The sequence below is a fragment of the Centruroides vittatus genome, unplaced genomic scaffold (genome assembly GCF_030686945.1).
Source record: "Centruroides vittatus isolate TY-2023 unplaced genomic scaffold, ASM3068694v2 scaffold_1444, whole genome shotgun sequence".
NCBI classification, from domain to species: domain Eukaryota; kingdom Metazoa; phylum Arthropoda; class Arachnida; order Scorpiones; family Buthidae; genus Centruroides; species Centruroides vittatus.
In genome coordinates this window covers 296,566-315,349 of record NW_027122679.1, presented here as the reverse complement: position 1 = coordinate 315,349, position 18,784 = coordinate 296,566, and the positions used below count along the sequence as shown (strand labels likewise).

At 29.4% G+C, this 18,784-nt stretch overlaps 1 protein-coding gene across 1 annotated transcript in view; it reads left to right on the top strand.

The window, feature by feature from the left end:
* Positions 1 to 18,784, top strand: part of Epg5 (ectopic P-granules autophagy protein 5) — a 123,087-nt gene that overhangs the window by 72,339 nt on the left and 31,964 nt on the right. Inside the window, exons 21-29 of the mRNA XM_067284658.1 lie at positions 3,064 to 3,224; positions 3,692 to 3,825; positions 5,984 to 6,053; positions 7,105 to 7,234; positions 7,483 to 7,615; positions 10,744 to 10,918; positions 14,186 to 14,276; positions 14,573 to 14,632; positions 18,098 to 18,240. Coding sequence (XP_067140759.1) covers positions 3,064 to 3,224; positions 3,692 to 3,825; positions 5,984 to 6,053; positions 7,105 to 7,234; positions 7,483 to 7,615; positions 10,744 to 10,918; positions 14,186 to 14,276; positions 14,573 to 14,632; positions 18,098 to 18,240 — 1,097 coding nt within the window. The remainder of the gene's footprint in view (positions 1 to 3,063; positions 3,225 to 3,691; positions 3,826 to 5,983; positions 6,054 to 7,104; positions 7,235 to 7,482; positions 7,616 to 10,743; positions 10,919 to 14,185; positions 14,277 to 14,572; positions 14,633 to 18,097; positions 18,241 to 18,784) is intronic.

The window sequence follows — 18,784 nt, the reverse complement described above, 5'->3', positions numbered from 1 at the left end:
ATAATTATTTAGTTAAATGGATGCATGTCTTAGGATTAAATGTATTAATTATACTTTTCTAGAATATTAAAGCAGACAATGGTTAGTTACACAGCTTCAAGGAAACTAAATACTTTTTAATGTCACTGTAGAACTTTTCATTTTAAAAAATATTCCTTTCTTCACTGTGGCATATATTTTTTAAGCATGTAAGTAATAATTACCTAATGCATTAACACTTCTTATAGCAGATTTAAGAAAATTTTTAAAGCTGCCAATAACGATGTAATATTCTATGCTTAGTATTCTAGCATCCGTAGGCTGTTTTAAACTTTTGTCGAACTTTGGAAGCTCATTTTGAATTTTTCCGCTCATGTAGCCGAGAAGGGCTACCAAAGAGGCCAAAAACATTAGTATTATTAAGAAAATAACTACTACAGGAAATGTTAAAGTGCTAGGTAATTATTAGTTATGTCTGTTCCAGGTTCAGGAATGTTTTTAAATGTGCAACATCTATACTAGCAATATGACATTGTTCAAATTTGTTTTTCTAATTATATTTGTAAGTAATCTTATATCTTTGTAAGAATATTTAAATCTACTTTTTTAAATTTCATTTTATAATAGTTTTATTTATATTTAGTAAAATTTCATAAGCAGTTATGTGTTGGTAGGATTCTGAAATTATGAATCTGTTTATACATCGATGATGCAAAAATGCATCTTATTTTAAAAATTATAAAGAATTAAAGAATTATATACATGAATAATTATTTTATAAAGTTAGAATTTAGTTAAAATTAAGCACGGTCCTAGAAAAATTGAAAACTCCTTGTTGAATAATAATTAATAATCAAATCACAGAGAACATTTTAAACTCCTAGCTTAAATTGAATTTAAACATATATAAAATTATCTGTTTTATTTTAGCAATCAAATATATTAGATTTTAAGAATAATTTCCTTTTTAAACAATCTTATAATCGAGATGGATTGATGATGATAATAATGACAATAATAAGTGCAGAGCCCAAATGGTTAGGAGTTGAAAGTTGAAATTTGATGCACAGTTAGGGTATGTCATGAGAATGTACACTAAAAAGAGATTTTTCAAAATTCTCTCCTGCGAGTGAGAGGGACAGGTTTAAGGCTTACCGTGAAGAACTCTGCTTCTATTATAGTATTTTAGATGCAGGTTTTTGCACTTTTGATTGCATTTTAATAGGGTATGCCATGAGAATGCACATTAAGAAGGGATTTTTCAAAATTTCCACCATGTGGGGAGAGGATTAAGGATTACCCTGAAGAACTCGGCTTCTACTATCAATATAGGACATAAATTAGATAGCTGTTTTGGAAAGGAAACTTCAAAGGTGGTGAGACTAAGGTTTAATGGAGATAGATATAATGGTTGTTTTGACGTATTAATACCTGAACAGGAAGTGGACGTGGGAATGAAAGAAGTGTATTCCTTAACAATGGAAGTGTTAAGAGAAAGTGACGTGCAAGATTTGCAGGCACTGGGAGAAGAACTCGGCTTCTACTAATAATAACAATAACAATAAAGAAAGAAGAGGGGATGCCTGCTTTTGTAAACTTAGCCCACTAGGAAGAGAAAGGGGTGAAGAAAAAGTTGAAGGAAGGGTTTTGAAGGGAGAGGTATACAGTAAGAAGGGAGAAAAGTAAAGGTGAAAAAACTTCTTAGGACCTCAGAGCACTGCAACGGAAATTATTAACAACCATAATTACCAAAGTTGACAATACCGTTATACGATATTAACAATTACAAGAAATGGCCCAGTCACAGTAAAATGCAAAACTCATCACATATTGGTAGGTAGAAAGTAATCTTGAACACCGCAATGTTACAATAGTATTAAGAACTGGTTACAATTTTAATATGCAGAGAGAATGAAAATATCAGCTTACTGTGATATAATATAATAATACTGAATACATGGTACGTGAAGACTCGATACATATTATTGGAAATATAAATGGAAATACCATCTTTTTTCTTTTTTTCTTGAATCTAGAATCTAAAACTAAACTAATACTAGACAACTAAACTATGTACAGAAGAATTTTACATGGCCAATTCCATTGTTTCACTGTCTTTCTGGTCATCTTGTTTGTTCTTGTTTTCATTCTCAGGAATTTTTTTTTTCCTGTAGAAGTCTGGCAGAAGAGCCCTGGTGCTTTCAATAAACCTTTCAAAACACTTCCACAGATTTTTCTTATCAAAAATGTTTTGTAGTGTCGGTGGCCAATTTTGACCTTCTTGAATGCATTCTCTATAGAAAGGACTTCATATCATTCACAGTGGAATATAAAATGTAGGGCATCTCATATGCTATTATTGTCGCACTGGCATTTATTAGTGTTTCTCTTCTTAAAGTGGTAGAGGTAGGTCATAAAATTGCCGTGCCCCGTTAAACATTGGGTGGTTTTGGATCTAGTTTTGTAGTAATTAGCCTTGATGCGATTAGTAATAGAGGGAATAAACTGGTGGCAAAGTCACCCCATTGTAGAATTATTCCAATCTTCCTGCCATTCAATTAGTGTCCATTCATTTAAGGAATTTTTCAGTGTTGATTTTGGTAACCTGGTATATGTATCCTGCATATTGAGAGCACTAGCCATCTTGGCCAAAGAATCGGCCAGTTTGTTTCCTTTATGTCCTTTATGAGCTGGTATCCAACTGAATTAGATACTACTGTACTATTTTAGATGCAGTTTTTGTGGGAAATTGAATATATTTTTAGATCCATCTAAAAATTCTCAAATTAGTCTGGAAGCAGGGGGACCTTATTCTTGCATTCTGTGAAAACAGGTAAGATTGGCTATAATATAATAATCTTAATCTTTGCTATTGTTACTTTTTGCCCGAGCAACGCCAGGCGTATCTGCTAGTTTCATTGATAAATTTGTGTAGATAAATTGTTGTGATATTTTAATTATTGAAATACAATAATAAATATTTTTGAATACATTGTAGGTTTTAATTAAACTAAAATAATTAATTAAAATATTCTCTCAATAATTTTAATATTGTAAAATTCTGAAGATTTATTTTTATTCCAGAAAATTACAAACCTTCTTAACTTGAATTTTAAAAAAGAATGTTTGCCTGTCTATAAGTGGTACAGACAAGCGATCGAGACTCCAAAAGAACATCTGTTATGTCCGTTGATGTGGCAACAGTTTTTCCGTTTCTTTTTGCAAAAGCTTTCTGATTCTTCAAGGTATCAAAATTTAATTTGTTTGCAAGGAATATATTTAAAAGAGAATGTTAAATTTTTTAAGATGCTTAAATAAACTGTTTACATTTTTGTATAAAGGAAAAAATTTATACATCCTTTTAATTGTGAAAATTGGACTGTAATGATGATGGTATAGTTGATTAAATTATTGATTAAAACTTTCTCAAACTTACTAAGTTAAGCAGTTAGATTATATTTAGTTTTTAGGATTGATATTTTGTATTTATTCATTTAAACTTTTATATTAAATGGAGTTATTGAACCAGAAGCACATTATAATTAATTTTAACCAAAAATCATATATTCTGGTATTGCCTTTCATTTATACAATAAATAAATAAAATATAGTAAAATATCTATAACATGTATATATTACATAATTATGCACTTACATATTATATAAATTCCTAAAATTTTATTATTGAAATTTTCCCATTTTTTTATTTAAGGGATAGCGTCGCTACCATGAAAGAAAAATTCTTTAGCAATACAGAATTACAGCGTGTATCTAGCCATTTGTGTGAAGCTGCCAGATATCATCAAGATATTGAAAAAGCTTTCGAATCAGAAATTGCAAAGAAAGGTGTATTTTCTTATTAATAAAAATTAGAAAATATATTTAATTTGATATTATAAACCAAACACAGAGTTAGGTCTAAAAATGAATTAAATATATATCTAAAAGTAAATTGTTTCAAACTGAAGTTAGTTTTTTTTAAATAAAAGAACATTTATGATAAAATTTCACGTAAATTTTGTTGATATTACAATTATTTATTTAATATTGGTTCAAAGTATCTTTACTTACTGCAAACTTTTTGAAATTGTTTTAATTTAATTTTTAAAAATTTTAGTGGATTGATATAGACTGTAAATATTAATTTTGGATAGCAATCTGAGAACAATTTTTATTGATGAATCTATAGAAGTTCAATATCTGTTTCCCAAAATATCTCCACCAGCTTTACTACACAGTTGGAGATTATTAAAAAATAAATATCGGTTATCTGAAATTAGTTTTTATTATAAATTAGAAACACAACTACCAGTTATTTTGGGCTTTAAAATGATATTTTATGTACTTAGAAGTATTTATCTATTTATATGTTGTTAACTTTTTAAATAAGAAATTACCGAACTTTCGATACATTTGATTCAATTGTTATATATGTTATTGTTGTCATCGTGTATTTGAGTCTGAAAGTCCTTAACTTCAATCTCAGCCTTTTACATGCCACTTTATTCTGATTATATCATTTATCAACTATAATAGATTATAAAATAATCTGAAACTATTTCATGGATATTCAAAAATTTTAAAAATTTTGGTTTGTTTATTTTTGGTTTTGAAGTTTTAGGGCATAATTTGAGCAAAAACTATATCGTTTGTTTAACATTTTTCAATTTTTCTACAAGATGACAATTATGAAAGAGAAACTGTTCAGACCCAACCAGTTTCAACCAAATTTGGTATATATACTATCATGAGTGTGAGATTTTGATTTTTGGGAAAAGAAATTTCACTTCAGAACTCAGCTACTAGACTAATTTGACATTACTGTCCCCTCAATGGGCATATTACATATGTTTTATAACAAATTTTGGGAGTAAGAAACAAAGTGCAATAATTTTATTTCAGTTACAAATATGGAATGTGGAATTAACGATTACGTCAAAGGTATTGCTCCATGTTCTCTGTACTCGTGATCTAAACACTGCAATAAAATCCATCTAAACACTGCATTTGCTGCACAACACACTTGATGGAAGAATGCAACTGATCTGCTGACATTGCCACACATGTGAAATTCTGACTTTTAAGATATCTAAGTTGGGAACTCTACTTTGATACACCAGGTTCTTTAGGTAGCCCCATACCAGAAGTTGTGGGCATTTGGATCTGGTGATTATGGCAGCCACAATGTCAGAAATGATTGACTAATCACTCTTGTGAAAAATGTTGCAGCAAGGCAAGTACATTTAAGCTGATATCTGGGATGCACCATAATGATTGTAGTGTTCAATTTCTTTGCTGTAGTGCTGGAATGACCAAGTTGTGGAGTGTATCTCTGTTTCTTGTGGCATTAACAGAACAGATGTCTGGTTAAGATGCAAATGTTTCTTCAAAAAAGTAAGGATCAATGTTAATTGATGCTGTGAAGCCATTCCACACTTATCTTTGGTGAATTCAATGGAATTTGTTGGTGAATCTGTGTTTTTGTCAGACCAAATAAAATTATTGCACTCTGTTTTTTCACTTCTGAAATTTGTTAAAAAACATACATATGTGCATTAATGGGGGACAGCAGTGCCAAATTTACCCTAGCAGAAAAATTTTGAAGTAAAATTTTTTTCCAAGGATTGAAACTGCATACAAGTTTTATAGTATGTAAACCAAATTTGGTTGAGATTTGTCCAATAATTTTGCTACAGAAAGCCATGAACAACTGTTCTATAATAATCATCCTGTACATTGAATTAATATAGTAATAGCTATAATACCATATTTGATTTTATTTAGTTAAAGTTATAATAAAAAATAAATTTTAATGCTAAAAATAAATGAATCATTACATATGAATTGCTGTTTGAACTTCTCAATTGAAAATTTTGTAAATCTGTTTTGAAACTAAAATTTTTGAAAATTTAACTCATAATATTTTAAGATGCATGAAAAAATTATAATACACTAGTTTACTTGAAAAGACATAGAAATTCATGTATAATATTGTTATCCATAGATGATTCTACTACACAAGAAAAAGAAAAAGAATTAATTCTTGGTAGAAATTTTCATCAGAATTTAAGAAGGTAGGTCTTATGTTTGGAATTTATGACAATTGATGAAATTTCATTATTTAAATAAAACAAAAGACAGATTCTTCCTTAGAAGAAAAGAAAGGGAAATTTGTTTTATTGGCACAGTTGTACTCTAATAAAGCAGATTTTATTTTATTATATAATTCGAGTATTATATAAATAAGTTGTTGTTCTTTTAATCTTACAGAACATGTTAACTTATAATTATTCATTTTGATACCAATTTGGTTTGAATAATTTTGAATATAGATGAAAATATAAAGTATGCATCAGTATTAAATGATGGATTAAGCTGTATAATGTTAGTCCGACAACATTATTATTTTCATATCATAACATAATTAATATACACATTCAGATCTTTCTGTATTGTGGTTTATCACTTGTCTGTCTTCTTGGCCTTTTACTCTTGGTCCAAATTTAACAAGAAACATTTCTTTTGCCCAGCTGCTGAGTAGAAACCGTATATGCTATTGTGAAATTGCACAGATGCAACTATCTATTACAGTATGTCAATTGGTCTTTGAGTTTTGGCAACATCAAATTTTTCTTGCTGTTGAAGACTAGTATCAATCTGCACATTTGTTAGGAAGCACAAAATGGCTTTGCATTTTTTATGGAATTTATTTTGGACACCACGGACATTTTACGCAACTAAAAATGACCAGATGGCTCGTGCACGTGCTTCTGCATCATATCCAAACTGAAAACGAGTGATTGCTTAAAAGGAAATTGCAATGGCATATGTTATCTTTTGTTTCTCGGGCAGCATCCATTTTCAATGCAACCACTGTATACATTGAAAATGACTTTTCAACCAAGTCAAATTTTTGCTGTTCATCTAACATGGCATGTAGCAAAAATAGATAAATTGCAGTAGTTCCATTTGGTACAGACTGATTTGAAGTATTTATCCATATGCTTACTTCAAATTGTCAAAAAATGCATACAGTAGGTTTTATTTCACATCCTGCATTTATATAATCTTCTATAGCTATTTTATTATTGCAAAGTATTTTATTATTTTTTAAACCAATTGCAGTTTATACACGTCATTTGAGAAACTTATAGACCTGAGTAAACAGCTGATTTCTTTCGATCTGGAGTCTCCATTTGAACCATCTGGCTACAACGATCCCATAAATGTAGCCAAAATGCTACAAATGGAAGTTGTAAGTTACTAAATTATAAATATATCTGATGATGATTAAATTTTACAGATTTCGTTATTATTAATTAAATATTTGATGATAATTGGTCAGGCCTTAAAGCTAATTTTTTAAATGATACATATTATTTTTGCCTCAAATTATAGTATGATCTGGTTAAGAAACTTTTAAACTATCATAATGAATATTAGTACAAAAGATGTTTTTGCAAAATTTCTGTTACTTTAACATCAAATTATTTTTTAATTTAGACTCCATGGTATTCACTTTTTGATTGGGAGCAACTTAAAACAGATCTTAGTATAAAGTACATTTCTTGTCCTTTTTATAAGAAACATCTGAAACAGAGTCATCCAGGTTTAGAAAATAAACAGAAGATTACTTGTGAGTTGAGTTAAATTATAAGTAACTTTTATCTATAAAATTTTACTTGTTAATTATGGCGATTTTGCTAGGAATTAATGCTAGTGATAATTATATAATTTGATACAATTGTCTAATTGCAAAATATATTAAATAATTAATACGTAGCTGTGTGGAGACAACTCTTCTAAAAATAAATTTGTTTGCTTTCTGAACTGTCATTTTATTTTTTTCAAAATTATTATTGAATGTAACATTGTATAAAATTATTTTTAACTATACATTTGCTTATGGAAAACAGTCTAAATATTATGCAAAAGCTTGTTTTATGATAGAAAATCAAATTTTATCTGTATTTAATATTACAGTTATACCTTGAGTTACGTCGTTCTCGATTATATGTCATTTGTCAGAAAAGTATATGGAAAAATAAAAATCAAGTTTAAGTCATTTTATTCGCTTTACATCCGTCCGCCACAAATATCGAAGTCGTAATATCACTAGAAAAGCGTTAAAAGCGCACAAAATCATATTAAAATATGTACATTTACAGTAAATGTTAATATAATCGTTATAAATCCTAGGAAACGAAACATGAAAACATCTGTGTTTCTGTGGTTGTCGTCTTATTTAGTGGTCTTTAAGTGCTCATTATTGGCGTTTTCTACGGTAGTTCCAATATCTACCATTTGGTGGTGTTGTCAGTGCCACTCAATATTGGTAAATTTAACATAAATTAGTTTATTTTCTACTATCGCAAAATAATTTTAATAACTGTATTTGTTATTTAACCTTAAAAAATCATCTTTTATAATGTCTTAGAGAAACCACATTCACAAATGAAGGGTCTGCAATGTACTGTATGTGTACATGTATTTGTAAATTTAGATTACTTTTTTCTGTACTATATTAAAAACTAAAATATTTGTTTGCAAGCTTAAATAGATTCTTATTAACCATATATTATTCAAAAAGGCATTTATAAATAAAATACAGAACTGGGAATGGTAATTTGTGGTTTATGCCTAGTGACAAGTAAATTTGACTTATCGTCGCCTCTCCTGGAACCAATTACCGACGTAAGGTGAGGTATACCCGTAATGAAATAATCAAGCTGGATTTGTTATTTGGCTATACTTTGGCTAATTAAATATAAAAGTACTATGTAATTTGGATTAAAAGATGATGATGAAGTTAACATCTTGTATTAAATTTAATTTATTTAGAATATTCTTGAATAAAAGAGCGATCTGAAGTGGGACTGTAACTACTGCTCTTACCAATTGTATAGTTGCCAATTATGCTACTTGGACTTTCATCCAATCTTTGGTTTCAGACTGATTAATTTAAAAGATATGTGACTGTTATGTCAACAGTGCCCAAGTCAAGACTGACACCACTGTGATTGTTATGTCTGTACGTAAGTCTCGTGTGAGCAGTCATATATGGGAATGAATGGGTTTGGTAGGGAGTCTAGAGACAGCGTGCCAGAAATAACACACTCCACTATTCACTTAAACAAATAAATTGTTGTTATTTAACAGTTAAGTTTATAAACCATTTTACAAGAGCATAGAATTAGTGGAAGAGTCTATTCCTACACGTGTGCCGAACTGAGAGAGAGAGCATTTACAATTTTGGATGGGAGTTTGATAAATATGTGGATGGTTAGATGGGATGATCATGACTTCTCAAGAAGGGAAGGCTTAATCTGGGACAAGAAGGGTCTTGTTTTATCAGTAACATTTAGGTACTTGATAATCAAGAGGAGTGGTGAAAGTTTGGTGGAAAAATTTATAGGAGTTCCAGAAGAGTGGTGGTCAAGGACAGCAAGGAGGTTAACACAATATAGGCAGGTGAACTCTGTGTCATCATCTGTCCTCTTGCCTTTTATTCGGGGTTCCCCTGCCACTCTAATGTCCATTTTTGGTAAAGTTGACAGTTGCTCCAATCCATGATACTTTTCTCTTTTCCGTCGACGAGTAGTTTTTCGGAAGCTGTGTCACTCATGGTGGAAGCACTATCTGTGGGAAAATTTAATGAAGTTCTTTCACTGAATTTGTGTAATGGAATACTTCTCACATTTATTTTTTGAGCAAAAAAAAAAGATTGAAATAATCAAATTTACACTAGCCCATGTTCTTGCAGATATAACTGTATCAGTCACTTGCCCTGCAACTGCAATGAAATGCATGGTAAGCAGGAGTTGTAAGTTTGAGTCTCACTCCAGATTAATCTTTTCTTCTGGAACATTCAAAATTAATTTAATAATTTTAATTAAATTTAATACAAGATTACTTTAATCAGCAGTTTTTTATCCAAACTATGTAGTGTTTGTCTATTTAATTAGCCAAAATGTAACCCAATAATAAATCTGGCTTGATTATTTGATTAGTTATATGATTCAAGCTTGATTTTTTTTTTTTTTTTAAATATGATTATGTATTTAGCATCTTTATCACAGTTGAATTTGTTTAGAAATGTTTCAGCCTGTACTTAATGATATTAAAAGTATAAATTAGAAAATTGTAGTTATTTGAGTACAAAGTAGCAAAATTGCTGTTAATTTAAATTAAGATGATCGAATTTCCATCTAAAAACTGTTATGAACCTGAAGCAGAGCCCAGAAGGGGTTTGAAAATGTTCATTTTTCGATGTTTTTTCAATCGCACCTTATATTGGTTTCGAGATGTAATTTACTAAGATGTATTATTCGTGGATTATTGAAATACCAAGTGTCATCACATACTATATTGAAGCATTTTATACAATTCAGCATTCAATACATTTACAGACAAATTAGTTTAGATCCTTTATGAGTGTAAACTTGATTGTGTTTAAATCTATTAGATGCCATAAAGAGAACTAAGATGTAACCACTATAATCAATCAATATTAATCTTTTCATTTAGGCAATCTAAATTAATTAAATTCATTTTAATTATTATATATTTAATACAAGATGGTGATTTAATAGCATAATTGATTATATCTTCAGATCATAAATAGATTCTATACTTGTTAAATACAATAATAAGAAATTTTTTTAACATGGAGTAAATTATATTAATAAATTATTTACATTTAAAAATATATATAAACAATGATTTAGTTAGAAAATTTTAATTTGAATAATTTATAATTTACAGCCATAAATCAATTGAACATTGTTTTGAAACTCCAAACTTATAAGAATCCTATGGAACCTCCAGATGTTGCATTGTTAGAGTCACTAGTTTCTAATGTCCATTCTTCAACTTTTTCGAAGTTAGAGTTATTGCACAAGATAGAAGATAATAAAAAGGTTCTTTGTAAAACTGGCAGGTAAGTGATCTATTTTACAATTTGAACCTATATCTGTTGAGAAAATATACTGTTAAATAAAAAATGTGAAATAAGTTTTGAATGGTAATGATTATTTATTATTTATTTACCAATTTTTTTGTAAAAATAAATAAATTAATGTCTTAGAGACATGTGACGACAACCTTTCTAAATAACCATTAGACTAAAAGATAAAAACAAGAACAACAACATGAAACAAAGTAGAAAAACAAGAAAATTCTTTAAAATTACAATAAATATATTCAAAACTAATTGATAAAATAATACAATACATATGTTTTAAATATTAGGTGCATAAAAATTTTACAATAATTTATTTTAAAATATATTAAGAGTTATAAATGAGCTTTTTACATAAACTCTTAAAATGATTAATTTCATATACAAGCTGTCTCTTCTTTTTTGTGTCTTAAGAAATAAGAGTGCTTTGGTTAAACAGAACAATACACAATTTTCTTAAATAGTTTAAATAGTTCTTGCAGGAATATGAATTTTGAAATTAAAGTTAAAATCCCATTAAATAGTTTTAAAACAGGATGTGATTCAACTATATAATGCAGTGGAGTAAACCAGGAAATCCAAGCCAAACTCTTGCAGCTTTTTCAAAGTTAGTGAAATGCAGATTGCACAATTTGTTAAAAATAAAATACACTTTGTTTAATTCTGAAAACACAATATCTAACAAGGAAGTTGGGATTGTACCCCATGCAGGAAAACAATAATCAATGACAGACTGGATATTGTCAATGAAAGGGCTCGCAGCGTAGAACAAGAGATTATGAGGTGACGTGGTACCAATCATGCCAAAGAATTTACGAGTAACAAATTTTTTTACTATTAAATCAATATAAATATTTAAAAGTAAGTTTTTCATTGAATATGATTCAAAGTCATTGGTGGAATGAACATAATCAACTGTTTGCCCATTAATAGAGAAGGAAGTGAAGGATTAGGGACTAAGGAAAAGCACATAATCATAAAACTGTTATCAATTCTAAGATTAAAACTTTCAGTTAAAGAAACAAAAGGGTTAAGATCAGCTTGTAATAAGTGGAGATTTGAGTTAATGAATTTTACAACATTGGTGTAAGCAATAACAGCAGAATTAAGATTGGGGGCAATATAGTTGAGACAAGCAACTAAAATTAAATTACTTAAATCAGACCCTTGTAATATACCACAAATTACAGGAAGATTGCAAAAAGAAAGGCAACAATTTTATGCTGATTTTTTTTTATGCATAATTATGTTACATATAATTGCTATTCCTTGGATTTTATGATTTTGAAAATTCCTGTAATGTGTCTTCTGTGCCTTGCAAAATTTCAATGTCATACAATGTTTAGTTCACAAGATAAGTGATATACAGTGGGTGATCAGTAATGAACATAATCCATTCCATGACCATGTTTGCTATCTGAAATGTTCATTAATTGATTATCAGTTTATTATAGATTTTTATGAGAATTTGATTAATTCATTCTGAAGACCCCAAAAATAAATAAACATAGTAAGAAAGTATATAATTATTTATGTGAGAGCCTGGACTTGACAAACATTTTTTTGAAAGAAAAAAAATCATGAAGGATATGATTATAACTTTTCTTGTGGACTTGCTTCCTTGTTTAACCATTTCTATTCGGAAAATCATTTCTTGAATATTTATATTATTAGGAAGATGTAAAGAGGCAAAATATCAATTGTAATCAAATTTTAGACAAATTCATGGAGGTAATTTGTTTCTGAAAAAACTTAATATTTCAATATTGACCAAATTATCCAACATAATCATGCAATCACATGTTTGATCATATACAGGTCATTCATTAATGTGTCTGCTACTACAGCGACCACAGCAAGAGTGAATCAATAGTTTCTATAAGTGAAATTTACTTGTTTCATGTTTTATATTAGTTGGTTGAATAATTAACAGTCTTTCAGGTTTTTCAGACTGTTGAGCTCAACGGTGAACCAACACCGACATCACGGGCTTCAGCAGAGGTCCAATGGTCCATTTAGAAACATTGTTTTCTCACTGTTGACCCAATTGTTGATTATAGAAACATACTTGTTATTCCACATTAATATAAGGATACAAGTGAAATTCAGATTACAATTCTTGAATAATACTAAATTAAATAAGTTGACAAGATTGCAATAGATTTGGTTAGAATTTTCAATTGTCATTTTATTCATTTCACTTGTTCAGAATCCTGTTGAATGTGGAATATACTTTTTTCTCATTTATTTCAATTTCAGTAGTAAATTTCTTCATAATTATGAAGACAGCATGTTAAATTAACAAAAAAGAACACATTTTATGAAATACTTCAAATGTTTTTGACATTTTCAAAATGTCATTATCAGGAACTGACTTTTAAAACACAGAAAAGTTTAGAATTCTTGCATGTCAAGCAAAATTAAAACAACCAATTAGTGAGTTTTTTTAATCAATATAAAACAAAAAATAACTTAATGAGAAGTTTTTGATATTAAATGTACAGAAATTATTATTTTCATAATTATCTGTATATTGGTGTATGCCATCATTTTTTACAAATTTCTTCATATTTTACACTTAACTAGCTAAAAACTTTCAATAGTTTATAAGGCTGTGCAACATTTTAAATCTTCAGAATTAAGAATAAAGTTGGATGTGTTCCAAAATCCATCAAACTCTAACCATCTGAGCAGACTGTTAGAGTTCAAAGGTTTGGAACATATTTGACTTTTAAAATTCGAAGAATTCTAAACAATTTGAATTTTTTTAAATTCTTAATGTACTTGTAGATTTTTCTATACTAAATACAGTAGAGCATCGATTATCCGACTTAATTGGGGACGACTGGGGTTGGTCGGATAACCGAAAAGTATGAAAAAATACATTATTAGTATAGTGTATTAGGCCTGGTTTAAATACTAGCCTCCCTTTCATGGTCGAGCCAGTGCTGCCAGCTAAAACATGCAAAAATTTAACAAAAATAATATTAAAGTAGCCAAGACATAACCAAATATTGTAGCGCCACATCACTAGCGGACATTTGAATTTGCCGACTAGAACGCGGTCGGTTAATCGGGGGTCGGATAATTGATGCTCTACTGTATTATCAAAATTTATCTTATTCATAACTCCATTATAATTTTAATGTATTTGTATTTTAATAATTTTTTTAAAATAAATAAATTTAATTTAATAATTTTGATTAAATTAATAAAATTTTCACATGTGGATTTTTATTTTTTTAGAGACTTTCTAATGAAACTAAGTAAATTGGAAGAATTAGATGCAATATATGCAAAGAAAATATTGGAAATTTATAAAAATGAAGATCAACCGGTACGTATTATTTATATCAGATATGGCAAGATAAAGCTATAATGCCTAAATTTAATCAAGAAATTAAACTTAATGATGAATAATTGATGATGATATACAAAGAAAACAATAACTAATTAATATAAATAAAAAGTTTGTTGAATAAAATGTTTTGTAGTTAATTTAAATCTGTTTAGATCAATGTTAAAGTCAACAGCTATTTCTAGAATTATAGAAATCAGTATCTTTGTAAGTGGTTAAACTGCATTTTCCCATATCATTGAATTCTAATACATTTATTTTTACATTTTTTTAAGGTTATTGCAAATGTTCCATGCTCTAAAGGATGTTTAGGTGCTGCATGCTTTCAAAAAAGTGTAAGTTTAAAAATTTTTTGAAAGTTAAATTTCATTAATATAAATGTTGTATAGATTCTTACAATTCAAACATAAACATTGGTACTTATTTTACAAAGTGAATAAAGTTACTTGAATAAATATTTGACTTTATGAATGTAATGAAACATTGTTTAATCATAACAGTGTTGTATAATTTTAGTACATTGGTATAATTAGTACAACACACATTATTCATAGTCACAAATGCCAAAGAGGTCTTCATTATCTACCTTACTTTCTGACTTTTGTCAGTGCTATTTTGAGAAATAAGACTGAAAGGTGAATGGTGGGTATGTATTTCTAAAATTCAATAATATCCATAACTTTATTTGAATTTTTTTATTAACCTTGATTTAGAATATTTTGATGTGAGGCTAACATTTTTTAGATTTTGCACTTTAACAGGATTTACGTAATCACTCTAAATCTGAATAAGAGTATTTAACACAATATTTCTGTGGGTGTTCAACAGAGCTTTGATACTGTAATGTGACTGAAAACAACAGGATTCTTATCTCAATGAATTCACAATTAGTTATTTTGCCAAAGAAAGGCTGTGCACTTGCAAAGATGGCTCATTTCCATATTTTTCAGACTCAAAAGTTCACTATTAAAACTAACATTGGCCATTTTTGTTGTGTGTAACCTTAGTACTGGTTTCTTATTGGGTCTCGGAGGGACCAATGTTGCACTCTAGCAAAAATAAAATTCATTTCAGAGAAAAGATTACTGGCTCCAGCATAAAGTATAGATCAGAAGTGTCCAACCTTTGTGTTCCTCTGGGTCACATTGGAAGAAGTCATAGAGTTGGGCCACAAGTATATATAATATACTTGTAACACATCTAGATTATAGTAATAAGTATTAAAACTTTATCACGAAAAAAAATATTTTAAAAAATTTCTTCTACAGACACTTTCAATTTTTACTTTGAAATAAATAAATTCATTTATTATAAAGGAGGCAAACAAAAATTTATTTGAAAAACAGATATTTATTTTCTTTGGGTCTATAATTAATAAAAAGAAATGATGAAACACCATTTTAAAGTGCATTTTTATTCAACTAATATATTTATAAATGGCTACTTTTGGGCGATAGTAGTAATGTGCCAAATGATGTTTTTTATGCCAAACTAAAAAAAAAGAGTAGCCAAATTTGGTGCAAATTAGCTAAATCTTGCAATGCTGGAAGGAATACTAAATAAAGCTGGAGTTGGGACTCAAAGGATTATAGACCCAAATGTGGGGAAAGGAGAGAAAGGACAAAAGGTAAAGAAGTGAGGAAGGTTGGAAAATTAAGGGTTGGATTTGCATAACAGAAGGTCTATTTAACCTTTCTCACTACTTTTTATCTTTTGTCCTTTCTCCTTTCCCTGAATTTGAGTCTATAATCCTTTGAGTCACAACTCCAGCTTTATTTAGTATTCCTTCCTCATTCACACATTCCCAAGTATTTGAAAATATTTCCTTTCCACTCAAAAATAAAATATGTGTAAAGGTTTACGGCTTTGTGAAACTTCTTTTTTGAGTTTATGCTGCTGAAATAAATAAATAAAATTTTAAAAAATTTGTTGGTTTTGTTTACACGTTTATTGGGTCGCATGCGGGCTGCGGGTTGGAGACCCCTGGTATAGAAGGGGAATTGATCTGATCCATTTTGTAGAAAGGAAGCTAGTTCACATTAAAAGCAACAAAATGGCATCAATATTTGAGAGTCCAAGAGAGTTAGAACAGTGTTGCAATGACCCCCCTCAGTTTAAGCTATCAAAACATAGTCACTGAGCTTTGAATTTGTAATCAACACTTCAGTTCATAATTTGAGAATTAGAAGTTTTGGGAGAAAATTTAAAATGGAAAGTATATTGAATTTAGGCTGAAAATGCAGGGGAAAAATAAATTTTGAGATAAAGATAGATAAATAAATTTTTTTACTCTTAAGAGGATTTCTCATTTTTAGACCCTTGGTGGGATGGACTTTATGCAGTTAGCCCAACCCAGAAGGGCCAGAGATCAATCAGCCCTTTTGGGCTGGACAAACTGCAAAATATTCCAAGATCATACCAGACACAATTTCGGGTCCTCTAGAGTGGCGGGCCAACACTTCACCCACTCTACCACCTCGGCCGTTCGGCCAGATAAATTTGACTATAACTGCTCTTTCCAAAACACTATGTAGATTATGAACTATATGATATATGGCATTGGTTGGATTTGTTACAATGTTATCGGGCTAATAACAGTTATAATATTAATCAATTACCAAATAATTTGACACTAGAGGGAGGCGTTAGGCACTATCTCTCAATAAATTTAATAATTATATTAATTAAAATATCTATCTTTTAATTAATTTAATTATACTTAGGGCTAAAAGCATTTTCTTCAATAATTATAATTTTTGACGAGACTATGTCTCATCTATAAAATCACACTGCTGGCAATGGCTGGACACCTTAGAGGTATAAGAAGTACTGTACATGTCAGGAGTTGCAATTTGGCATAGTATTTGGTGCCCAAATCATGCACACTTAAAAAAACCAGACTTGTATGTAGTCAGGGGACCGAGAACGAGTCAAAATAAATTTCAAAATGGCGATACTCTGTACAAACAGGCAGTAGTGCAAGATTTGTGCATGCGTTGCTTGCGCTCTCCAAGACATAGTTTCGTCCCAAGAATGGCTTCGCTGTTTTACATGTTTATAAAGGCAGTAGTGATATTTCTCCTAAAACAAATCTACATACATTCTATACAGTTTAGATAAATTATATAATTTTTAACTAAATAATTTCATATTTTATTTAAATAATTTAGATTACTGGAAGAAAATAATCAGCCCAGAGTGGGACTCTAATTTGCAACTCCCGCTTACCATGCAGATGTGTTGCCAATTACACTACCTAGATTTCTGGTCTGATCTCGTCTTCCAGTATATATAACATTACGCTATAACCATTGACCCCAGCTGGCACCATAGCAACCATCAATGGTTATAGCGTAATGTTATATATACTGGAAGACGAGATCAGACCAGAGGTCTAGGTAGTGTAATTGGCAACACATCCACATGGTAAGCGGGAGTTGTGAATTAGAGTCCCACTCCAGGCCAATTCTTTTCTTCCAGTAATCTACATTATTTCAATTATTTAATTATAATTATTAAATTTATTAAGAGATGGTGCCTAATGCCTTCCTCTAGTGTCAAATTATTTGGTAATTGATTAATGTTATAGTCGTTATTAGGCCAATAACTAATGGCATTGGTTAGATTTGTTATTACATGGTATTGGGTTTAGTAGAGTTGTTTGTTATATGTATATACATATATTGCTTTATTCTTATCTATGTAATTAAAACATATAAGATGTATTTTTTATTTTTTACAAAGTAATATTAGTTTATATAAAAAGAAACAAAAAATAAATTAAATTATTTTTTTTTCAGTGTAAACAGATGAGATGTGATACAAAAATGAAGAATGAGATTGAAATAAACAGATGTGAACATTATACTATTTATAGAGATATACAGCAACCTTTTCCTGAAAACTTTAAAATTTCTGCAGTTCACATAACGAATTATTTAAAGTGGGTATATTTTTATCAGTTAAATTTTAATTTGTAGAAAATTGATAGAATTATGAATACTTAAGTGTTATATTGAATTTGAATTTTTAAATTACACTAGACAAATACAAAGGTCATTCTAAAAGTAAAGAACGTTTGTTTCTCTAGATATTTTTATTTAAGATAATGAAATAATACTTATTTTACAGCACATATGATAACTTAGCTATTTTTCTACGTAGTCACCATACAAATTTAAACATTTGTCTTAGCGTATCACCAGTTTTTCTATGCCTTCTGCACACTCAGTTATCGCCAAGTTCTTGAACCAGTCATTAACAGCCTCTTTCAGTTCGTTGCCACTTCCATAGTGATTCCTGGCCAAAAAAAAATCCTTCAGTTTTGGGAAAAGGTGGTAATCACTTAGAGCCAAGTCCAGGCTATAAGGAGGAAACTTCCCACTTAAACTGCTGAAGCAAGTTCTTTGTCAATGCAGCAGCATGCGGACATGCATTATCCAGAAGAAGCACAGTGCCTCTGGACAACAATCCCCACCATTTGTTTT